The sequence below is a fragment of the Pholcus phalangioides genome, unplaced genomic scaffold, assembly GCF_987345545.1.
Source record: "Pholcus phalangioides strain wild (caught in Gottingen) unplaced genomic scaffold, Ppha-v1.0 ptg000017l_1, whole genome shotgun sequence".
NCBI classification, from domain to species: Eukaryota; Metazoa; Arthropoda; class Arachnida; order Araneae; family Pholcidae; genus Pholcus; species Pholcus phalangioides.
Genome location: NW_028301610.1, coordinates 8,406,658 through 8,418,123, shown reverse-complemented (window position 1 = coordinate 8,418,123; position 11,466 = coordinate 8,406,658). Strand labels below are relative to the sequence as shown.

General features: G+C 34.4%; 1 protein-coding gene across 5 annotated transcripts; it reads right to left on the bottom strand.

The window, feature by feature from the left end:
* Nucleotides 1-336: 336 nt before the first annotated feature.
* Nucleotides 337-10,539, bottom strand: LOC149072202 (retinal-binding protein-like). Of its 5 annotated transcripts, none has more exons than XM_089246509.1 (13): nucleotides 9,714-10,539; nucleotides 8,134-8,205; nucleotides 6,537-6,606; nucleotides 6,376-6,419; nucleotides 6,210-6,272; nucleotides 5,110-5,200; nucleotides 4,791-4,885; nucleotides 4,233-4,311; nucleotides 3,459-3,539; nucleotides 3,272-3,358; nucleotides 1,718-1,824; nucleotides 1,286-1,622; nucleotides 337-648 (listed from the first exon to the last, which is right to left on the bottom strand). In XM_089246509.1, the coding sequence occupies exons 2-13, from the start codon at nucleotides 8,179-8,181 to the stop codon at nucleotides 545-547; spliced, it is 1,206 nt and encodes a 401-aa protein (XP_089102635.1). In that variant the 5' UTR covers nucleotides 8,182-8,205; nucleotides 9,714-10,539; the 3' UTR covers nucleotides 337-544. The 5 variants fall into 5 exon arrangements, with proteins under 5 accessions (XP_089102635.1, XP_089102637.1, XP_089102636.1 ...); XM_089246511.1 differs by having other exon boundaries at nucleotides 10,280-10,539; XM_089246510.1 differs by having other exon boundaries at nucleotides 9,685-10,271.
* Nucleotides 10,540-11,466: the final 927 nt, after the last annotated feature.

Genomic DNA, 11,466 nt, shown 5'->3' with positions numbered 1-11,466 from the left:
AGTTTCCAGGACATGTATAGGAGATCTCAGCGGTGCATAGTAATGGGAGGTGACTATTTCGAAGGACAGTAAGGTAACTTTCGTTAACATTTCATCTACGTTAATGTAACAGGACTATTCACCGAACTTTGTTGTCAGAGGTTGTATAATATTTTGAGTAACTTGCTTCAATAACATAATTAGATAATATTTTTTGTTATATTTCACTCTGGAATCATCTATATTCTAACTGAGCCGTCGGAATTGATTTACAACAAAAGAAGTAAAATGTTTGCATGAAAATACCTTAGACAAATTGAGATACATTGCAATAGAGATGAAATACACTGTTAAATTCGTAAATAATCGACTTTATTCTGCGTACTTCATAAGTAATACATATCAAAAAACATTAATACGTTAATTAAAGAAAATGGGATATTGTAGAAGAAAAATAAAATGAAATGGAAATAAATTGTGACGTTCTTCGTTGGGCGTTTTCTCAGAAATAAAAAGCAATTTTTATGTTTTTTGTGCTTCTTCTCTCCATCACAGATGTAAGAAATCATGTATCGATAGATATCAGGGATAACGCATCGCGTACTTCAATCTTGTATAACAAGTGTTTCGATCTAAACCACGAGTAAGTGTTATCAAAATGCAATATATCTGGAAGAAAAAAATGCAGAATTACGCTTCAAAAATTAACCTGAATCTGAAAGAAAATATTAATCAACTTGAAAAATATTTTTAAATAATCTATAGGGGTGATCCAAAAGTAACCGGTTCTCTAGTGGGTGGTTGTAGTACATTATTGATCATTTCTGTCGCATCGCGGTCATTTTCTGCCTACGAGGGCTAATTAGACCGGGACCTAGAATTTATTGCCGATTCCGACCACAAGCCTTTTTTTATACTCACTGAGAGGTTGGTGCGCTAACCCCTCGATGTGGGACTGCCTGCGGTAGCAATTTTTTTCTGTGGTCATGTCTCCATCTATGTTGTACCCTGTGTCAGGAACGTTTTCTGACAAGGACGAACCGGGTATCAAACTCGCGACACCTCTAAACATCCTTTGGTACTTTAGGCGAGTATCTTATCGGCGCCCCGGTTGTAGTACATGTTTCTCTCACTAGATAGCTCATGACTTCACGTAATACTTCGGTCGGCAGACATGTAGGTTCTCCACGAGAGGCATCTAGCGGCATAAGCAGGTACTACAACAGCAATGATTTCGATTACTTTTTGATTACCCCTACGTATTTAGTGTCTTTTATTCAAACGTTCATCATTCCTATTATCTTACATGTTCCAGGTTCTTTGCATCTGTATTCACCTTTCTCTAACAAAACACTGCAATCCACACTCTCTAAAGGAATCAACTGTTTACGTTCACACACACCAGAATCAATCGAATGGTTTACACGTCGGTTCGATTCTTTGTAGTATAAACCAAACCTGATATTATGGCCTTTCGTTTGAAATTCCCAACATATGATGGTATCTGTGTTTTGAATATTCTCTTCAATCTCAAAAACGGATCTTTCTCGTATTATTTTCTGCTTCACAAATGGGTCTGTAGTTTTCAGCGTGTTCATGTCTTTTAAATACAACGATGAAGGGATTTTTTTGTTCCAAGCAATCTGAAAAATTATCAACAATTAGATTCTATAGTTCTGGATACCAAAAGTTTATTACCGATTGAATAAAAGGTGTATTAAAATACAATTCATCTTACGAATGCACTGCATTGGGCGTCAGGTTCATATCTTTCACCACCGAGGTAAGCAGGTATGATTTCTCTTGGAATAAATGATAGAAGCTCTTCTTTCCAACTCTCGTCATCTATTAAAGAGGAAACTGATATAAATATGATTTTACATTTAATACCATTTGCTATTATTTGAACAATCAGACTCGATTAAATCGGGACTTCCTTAAAACACTTCAAAAAGAAAATACGTGGTTTTTTTTTTGGAAACTTTTTCTCACAATGACAAATACATGATATGTAAGATTGGTTTCAAGTGTCTACTCGTATTTGAAGTATAAATGAATTTGTTTAATAATTAATTTGACTTATCGAACATCAAACATACTTATAAAACACGTTCACACAGAATAAAGGAACGAATGCATTGAGTGTGGTACATAAATCGACGAATTCCTCCTGGAAATCATGTACCATGTTTTTTTTTAAATAGTGGAGGAACTGCTGTAAAAATGCCATGCAAAACAACCCTACCTTGCCTTAAAGTAAATTTTTTTTCTACTACATGCACACGCGCAATGACAGAACAAAGGCTATTATTAGAGAGCTGGCCCAGGTAATGTTTCTTAGGCCGGGATTACACTCTAAAAGTTTTGCAAACGTGCTTTTATAAAACTGAAAAATACAACCAATAAACAGATCGGTTGCATTTGCTCGAATGCAATTGATCAGCTTATTGATTGTATTTTTCAAGTTTTATAAAAAACACTTTTACAAAATTTTTACAGTGTAATCCCGGCCTTATACTGTATATCGGAAGACTCAGTATCTAGGCGACCCAGAACGTGGATTTCTATGATGTCACTAAGACGAAGATATCAGAGTATTAGTGACTGGAATACTTACATGACCGGTTGACTGGCGACTTCTCACGCTTCTTTACTGCATGTAATTGCTCGTGTTCACTATTCTCATGTCAAGATGTCTCCTCGTGTCTTTTTTAAGCTAATGGATGTCTCATCTGTTTTCTCACTACGTATTAATGGCAAATATTCGTGTGAAGGTAAGGAACTAAAAAATGCTTCATTTTTCCTTCAGTCCCATTGATTTTGAAGTATTTTTGGTAGTTTCAAGTGAATGTGAATGTGCGTCGGGGCATTCCCTTTAGCATAGTTGCAGACATTATTCAGGAAGTAGTTGTCCTTCATTCAACGCTTTTACCCATCTTGCCACAATTCCATGATTAGGCTATCCCATTAGCCTTTTGAAGTTCTTACTGACTCTATAGTGCTGCACAACCTCTCGCATATTCAATTATTATGCAGTCCACTTCTTGAGCCTCGAAATACTCCGTGACCATTACCGTTAGACGACTCGCTCACAATAGTCTGTTATGGTCATTGCGCATGCAAATGTAATAGAAAGGGGGAAGGTCTCTATTTTCTCTGAGTCAGGGTAGGTATGTAGCGGATCTGTAGTTTATGCAACATTGCCTGGCATTTCTAAAGCAGTGTTGCCAAAATAACAACCCCCGGGCATAACAGAGACGTCACAGCCAGAGTATGAAAACATATAACTTACTGACTTCAAATATTTTGATCTTATTGAGGATAACATCGTTGAAAAACGGTTTAAAAATGTTGAAAAAATACCAGAACATCGGAGTAACTATAGGAAAACAATACAAATAGCATTTTAATATTTAAGTAGCAAAATCTAAGCTCTAAAACTATAAAAAGAGTGTAGATTTTTAAATGTCTGAACTCACCATTAACCACATATGTTACTTTCATTATTTCAGGGTAGTGACATTGGTAGTAATTCAATAAGTACAATGCATATCGCATGACTGTAAAACATTTGAGAAAAATAAAACATTTGTGAAAAATCAATGAATCATTTGGTTTACATTGTACGTCACGATGAATATTCGGATGAATATCGAGAGATGAATCCGGTAAGATATATCCAACAATAACTCGTGATTTAAGTTAATCGAATAAACAGTAACCATGTCATGTTGATCATGTATTGCTTGAATTTGTTTTTCATTAAACTGATGATATTTAAAAGTTTCACTCACGTAATGGAATTTCATCTAACCACACACAAATTTGAGGTAAGTTTTAATAATTATTTTTGATTATTCATGATCCTTTCTTGCCGATGATTTTAACGTTGGTTTCAATAATCGGTACGCAAATTATTTTTTAGTGATACGTCCGTACGATTATCAATACCGGAAAAATTTAGTGTATGTCAAAATTCGTTACAGATGTCGTAAAAATTTTCTCGAGAGGTTCAAATTCAGTCTATTTACACAAAAAATGTTACTGAATTAGAAAACTAATACTGATTCTAAGAAGAATCAAAATACTTCTTAAAAGATTTTTGCCAACTCCTTTGCATGTTAAATTTCTTGTGCGCTTTAACAGTACACACATATATATTTTTTGAACGTATTTAACTAATAGTATAAATAAATATAAAGTAATATTGGCTCAAAAAATACTAAATTTAACAACTTATCGGGTGTCCTTACCACTTTTATCAAACCACATCATGGCTCTGAATTCGGACAAATCAACTAAATGAACAACTTTACAGCCATCTTTCCCAGTCTGAAAAACGAATATCATTACTAAATTAAATTAATCGTTATTAAGTATTAAATATATATAATAGAAAGTATTTTAAAAGTTACTCTTTTAATCAAGTTACGTCTTATTAGGCCAGGATTATACTATAAAATATTGATAAAAGATCTTTCACAAAACTTGAAAAAAAAAACAACCAATAAGCTTATTGGTTACACTTGCTCGAATGTAACCGATACGCTTATTGGTTGCATTTTCTAAGTTTTATAAAAATACATTTATGAAACTTCTATAGTGTGATGCGGCCTTAATACAGCATTAGATAGATTTTAACACTTTATAAAATTCATACTGCTTTTCAACTCGTTTCTTCGGTCTCCTGACATGAACGTATTCATCTTTTTCCGATATTCGAGTAATACCATGATATGAATGCACAATGCAGGGCATATTAGGTATGGGTCATCTGTCACTATAAATGTAACGAAGACATGAAATAATACCTTTAAGTTATTTTCTTCCATCAGCATTAGATCCTCCTCAAATTTATATACGACAAATTTGACGGCATCTGAAAGGCTCAATGCGCGTGTGAATCCTGGAAATAAATGAGGTTGAGAAAAAAGTTTTTCTTCAGAATTTGAAGGAGAATTTTAATAACATCAGAATTTGAATAACATCACTATTTTGCATTTTGATCATATTAATCGACCCCCACCGTCACAAAAAAAAGAGAAGCCTATATCCACTTTTCCTATTAGATTTGGACAAGTTCTCATCCTAATCAGGAAAGAGACATAATGAATGAAAGTATGACATTACCTTTGAAATCTAAAGTCGAAGCAAATAGATGCACAGCATTGCCTTCATTGTCGAATCCTAAAACTTTTTCACAGTTATATGGTTCCAAATTCTGGAAGTGTAAAATACTTTCAAATTTGCAATAAACACCAATCAAAATAGTGTAACTTTTTCATAATTAGTGAATTTTGAACAAACTCCATTACTTGGGCTATTATATGATTTCTAGGATAAATTACTAATTCAAAATTATTACCGGAATATTCATACTCAAGCAAATTGTAAGTTCAAACAAGATACACGGAAAAAACTGATTGTGCAAAGAGGTATTTATCTTTCAGAAAAGGAAAATTCATCTCTGCCCTCACGGGAATACGAACTCCGGTACCTCGTACGCCGGACTAGTGCTATACCTCTAAGCTACGGAAGCAGACGGAATATTCCTTCCTTGGAATGAGGGAATTCATCCGTCTTCTTTCTCCCTGTGAGGGCAGAGGGATTTTCCCTTACTTGAAACATCAATATCTTGATTTATGTATTCTTGTATATCATGTATTTATGAAGAAGAAGACGTTAGTCTCTACATATAAGTCACCATCTGGTGGCCTTGATGAAGTTTGCGAGCTATTAGTGGAATGTTGCCGCCGTCCGTCGTACGAAGCCAAGCAGCATATATATACGCTCCAAGGAGGGAATATTCTATCTGCTTTCATAGCTTAGAGGTAGCGCACTCGTCCAGCGTACGAAAAACCAGGATTCTAGTCCCCGTGAGGACAGAGATGAATTTCCTTTCCTAAAGCATCAATATCTCTTTACACAGCCAGTTTTTCCATATATCTTACATTTACAAAGAAGAGAACGTCATTCTCTACGTGTAAGTTTAAATTTCGAAGTTGATGAGCGTGGTCAACATTGTAATCAAAACCTGCTACACTGCAGAAACGATAAGTTTTCCAATTTTTAAATATACGTAATTATAAAATTTTCTTGAGAAGGGTTTTGTATATTAATTTTCTACCTCATTTGAATAGTTTTGAAATTTTCTACGTCATTTGTTTTCGTTTTGAAAAATTTTCTTCACATTATAAAGAAAGGTATTGGTGTCCAAACGATGTTATTACCGGACTCATTGGGAGAGATTCTAATATCGTATCAGATCCAACTTTTCTTCTCATCCTGAAGTCCTACAAGAAGAATAAAATTTACATTATGTAAATATTTGAATTTTATAAGAATTACTTAAATTTCACACCTGCATGTTAACATTATATTATAATTTATACATACCTCTCGAAGCATTTTCTCTGCCGCATTCACGCTGTAATCTCTAGCTGATAGGAATAAAACCGTATTTTATTCTTAACCACAGATGTTGTTCTGATAATATTTGAATTTTTGAAAATTAAATACCAACTTATCTCACAAAATATAGTTAAAGAAATATTTACCCTTCAGCCACCTGAGTAAGAATCGTTCATCGTGCTTGGGTTGCAATAACCCAGAAAGCTTCGATCGAAGCTGAAACATAAATTTAGTAAATTTTTGATCTTGTGTGAGTAAGGCCGGGATTACACTATAAAAGTTTGATGAAAAATCTTTTACAAAAGGTAAAAAAAAACCAACCAATAAGCCTATTGGTTACATTCGCTCAACCGATACGCTTATTGGGGTTTTTTTCAAGTTTTTAAATGGTCTTTTATCAAACTTTTATAGTGCAATCCTAGCTTAAGGCTGGCATCACACTGTAAAAGTTTTATAAATGTCCTTTTACAAAACTTGAAAAATGCAACCAATAAGCGTATTGATTACATTCGATATAACCAATGGGCTTATTGGTTGTATTTTTTCAAGTTTTGTGAAAGATCTTCTATCAAACTTTTATAGCGTAATCACGGCCTAACAAATGGTTCTATCTAAAGTTACGAAAACATAGCAAATGATGCTATTACCAATATATTCAGTTTCTGTCAATTTGAAGGATTACACAATTTGATTCAAGGACTATTTTTCATGAACTAAACAAATGATGGAGGCAAACTCCATGGATAAAAATTCAATCAATTTTGATAAATTAAAAACACAGTAAGACGAAATGTTCTTTTGCTGTATTATGCTGTGTAAGGCCAGGATTACACTATAAAATTTTAGATAAAATCCCTCTTATAAAACTTGAAAAATTCAGCCAATAAGCTTATCGGTTGTATTTTCTCGAATGTCATCTATGAGCTTTATTGGATGGATTTTTTAAGTTTTATAAAAGGGATTTTATCAAACTTTTGTAGTGTAATACGGCCTAATACATATATCTTATTCATATTTTGACGTTTTTATCGTTCAAGTTACTAAAAATAAGGATTAATTAACACAAGAAATAATCACTTTAGGAAATAACATCAAATTATAAGTTCATAAAAAATGAAAAACACAGATTTTTCATGTATGTTATATAGTTAGTAAGATAATATGAGAGAATTTAGGCTTAGATAACAATGCCAGCTATTTATGAATTTTTATTCGCTTACAATACTTTTAGTTGAAAATTTTCCATCATCATTACTTCGAAATATTTTTGAATGAATGAATTTGTTATTTATTTATTAGTATTATTTATAGCCTTTTCAATTTCCTGTAAAATTTAAGTAAACAGCCGTGCCTTTTAACTTCCTGATGAACTAGTTTCTTTTTGAGAATCTATGCCAGTCGGATCTTTCCGCACGTAATATTATCACTAATTTCTAGCTCAATATTCTCGATGTTCGAGACGAAGTGATAAAAACTAGATGCCCCATGATTGATGTCAAAAGATATTGTTTTCGTATCTGCAGTCTCAACATAAATGTTTATTTTCCTTCGATGCTCAAATGATAGTGAAGTTTTTCGGTGGTATTGACACTATTAAGATCTTATTAAACTATAAACTCTAATTGAGAACACATGTGCGCCAAAATGATAGTTTTTGGACAAAAAACAAACAGCAATTACATACTGTATGCAATGAATACTGAAAATAAATCTGGATTCTTCTCAGAGAAATCAAATTCTCACCTCTTCAAGCGCTTTGAGTTTTGCTTCATCAATCTCCAAATTGTTCATTATTTTCGTGTTTTTGTATCTAAACTGAAAAGAAAATCAAAATTACAAAATGCAGTAAAACCTGTCTATAACGATACTGTAGGGACCTAGAAAAAATATTGTTATAGAAAGGTTACCGTTGTAGACAGTGAGAATTTGCTCATCGAATGTTTATGTAAGTGTAATGTGTGCATGTGATGTAATGTATAACATTGTATAACGTAAAATATAACGTAACGTTGATAAATTAATTAAGAATCCGCTAAAGTTTAAGATGAAATGAGACGACACAAAAAGCACTAACAGCAACACCCACGTGACTGAGAAGAGTAAAAAAGGAATGGCGGAAGCCACAAAAAAAAAAAAAAATAATAATAATAATAATATTGATTGTTGTAATTCTGACCCCTACAGTAGAGATCTTCAACCTTTTTCTAGTGGCGAGCGCTGCCTGTTCCCATCACGAAAAGAAGAGCACCCTTATGGCATGTTTAACATGTGAATGCATGAAATCAGGATGATTTCAACCCTTGAATGCAATTTGCACAAGGTGTTTAATTGTAACGTTGATTAAGTACCTGCACGAAATCGGACACGAGCATCGAACACTCTTAAAGCTTTGAAGAGTATCATGGGGCTCGAGAGAGCAACAGGTTGAAGATGCCTTCCCTACAGCTTTGACCATTTTGGTAGTGGTCACAAGTTTTTCTCGCAAGTTTACGACTTGGTTTCCTCCATAGAAGCGACAGCGCTCTACCTTTCAATCATTTTGCTTTTGACAGTGTCCTCCTAGATACTACTATCGAACTGTCAAAGAACTGCCCTCCTAGATACTACTATCTAGGAGGGCAGTTCTTTGACAGTTCCCAGCTGTTGACATAGGCAATCTCGCCCCCTCAAATCCCCTGCTACAACCGGCTTGACAACAAACACCCGAGTGCACATTCAAAGCCTCATGGATAGACCTAGTAGTATCTTGGAGACTTTGGCACATTCCAATCGCTAGCCCCGTTCTAGCCTCCTCCCCCTATATAATCATTTTTTATCCCTGTTATACTTCACGTGCTGCAATCTTTTGTTATCTCACGTTCTGGACCATGGGGCATTGTTTTTCAAGATAAAAAAATCGGGATACAATATCCTACAAACTTTCTAAAGAGGTAAAATTATCATTGCATGCAGGTTTATTATCATAGACAGTATCGTTATACACAAGTTTCACTGTAAATTGTACTGGGTGCAAGAAAACATTTTACCATCACATAGATTAAGCAGTAAGTTGTTTTTTTTTGAAGCATTCGTTAGGAGTTTTTAGCGTTTAAATTTTGCGTCATATTGGCAATAACGATATAAATATTGACCTTCCCTCTTAATGTCCAAAAGAAAAACTTTTTTTTTTCGAATTGGTTTTCAATATAAAAATTGTGTGATTTTTTACATGTACATTATATTTTCTGTAAATTACACATCATTCAATGTTCTCAATTGAAACTTTTTGTTCAAAATTATGATTTAAGTACTTACGATAGTTAGAATTTTTGAAAAACGCTTACTTTCCAGATCAGTGAAAGTCTGATTAATCAGTATTTCGAACACTTCTACATTCGATGTCTTCTTTCTATAACCCAAGGTAACAATAATGACATTTCCATCAACACTTCAACTGGTGTCGTTGCCAACATCGATTGTTAAGGTGGATATAATGAATTGAAATGCAGTACAGCGAAACGGAAAAGACTTTATTTGACCAAGGTCAAAATCTAGTTGTTTCGTTATTTGCCGGTTTTACTGATTATCGTCTTGTTATCTTCTTCAATTGCCTTGGACGTTAACAACAATGTACGTTAAAGACAGCATTTGGATCTTCAGAAGGAAAATTTGGCTCTTCAGAAATTTAAATTATTGTATCTACACAAGCCTACGAAGCTATTTCAAACCTAAAATAACCCACTTAGGAAAAAAAAACAAAAAACAAGGGAAAATGTTTGTTGTCAACAAAACGAAGAATCGCGTAATGCTGGCAGAATATTTACGAAAGAAATGAAATGCTTTGCTCGTAATTTCATCATTCTTATTGTAGCAACAGTAATTTCCTATAATATAAGATTAACTATTTTACCGTGACGAAGAGCGAAACTTGTCAAATAAATGAAGGTATTCAATTTTTACATCTCTCGTATTTCCTCTGTTTTTCATGTAAAATAGAAGAATTTACAGTCATTTTCTCGATCACCTTTCGATTGTTCCCGGATATTTATGATCGAGAGAATCGTTCGAAAAATTGAGATCCTATATATTGCACATCCGACGATTGATGTGGATTATGCGTCACCCAATACTGTTCGACGAGTCTTTCCTACAATATTCAGTAATACTCTCTTATCGCTTAGATAATACTTATCGATGCTCTTATCCCGGGTTCACACTGGATCGATACTGCCACGATACAATCCGTGTCGATGTCGCGGTTGCATTGCTTATCGTATCGGTCCATTGTGTACCCGGCCTTAACTACTACACAATGTAACAAACTGATGTAAATAAAGATAATGTACTATTATCAGTAGTTTCCTACAGGGTGATTTGGACTTAATTCCCCTTGCCGCATTTTGCTGGCGAACCGTTAATTCTAGAGAGGCATACTTCCGATTAGAAAAATTAACCAAATCATGTGCAAACTCAGATACGTCATTCATGTTTCAAGGGGCTGTATAGCTACAGAAATAAAAAAAAATAACTTTTTATACGGACTCCCCCCCCCCCCCCATCCTCAAAAACCCACTTAGAAAGTTGTTGCCCTGTCTCTGCTGAGGCTAACAAAGAAATTGGAAAGAACAACAAAAAATAACGGACAACGCTTTTTTCCCTTTTTTAAGCTTTTTTCAACTTTCTTTCGATATTTTAATTCAAAAATATCTCAGTGAATATTGCACTTAGAAACGTAGTATTTCCTTTGTCTGGCCTGAGGAGAGACAGGGCAACAACATTCTAATTGGGTTTCTGAGTACAGGGTGTCTATATAATTGGGAGTATGCCTCTAGGATCAACGGTTCGCCAGTAAAATGCGGCAAGGGTAATTAAATAATCACCCTGTATAACAGTGTTTCCCAAAGTGGGCAACCTCGCCCCCTGGGGGGTGATGGAACGGTCCAGGGGGTGTTGGAAGCTACAAGTATAACATGGGATCCTATGGGTTCTCTTGAGATGGGGGTGATGAGAGAAAAAAGTTTCTGAAGAAGGGGCGAGATGTGGAACAAAAAGTTTGGGAAGGTATGCGGTATAATCTTGAATAGACAAATCTATCAC

Excerpts from the sequence above, each read along its gene's own strand:
- LOC149072202 (XM_089246508.1), bottom strand. The coding sequence starts at position 8,762 with ATGCTCGTGTCCGATTTCGTGCAG. Across the intron at positions 4,886-5,109 it reads TTCGACTTTAGATTTCAAAG|GATTCACACGCGCATTGAGC; the intron begins GTAATGTCATAC and ends ATTTATTTCCAG. Across the intron at positions 3,359-3,458 it reads AGTAACATATGTGGTTAATG|TTACTCCGATGTTCTGGTAT; the intron begins GTGAGTTCAGAC and ends GTTTTCCTATAG.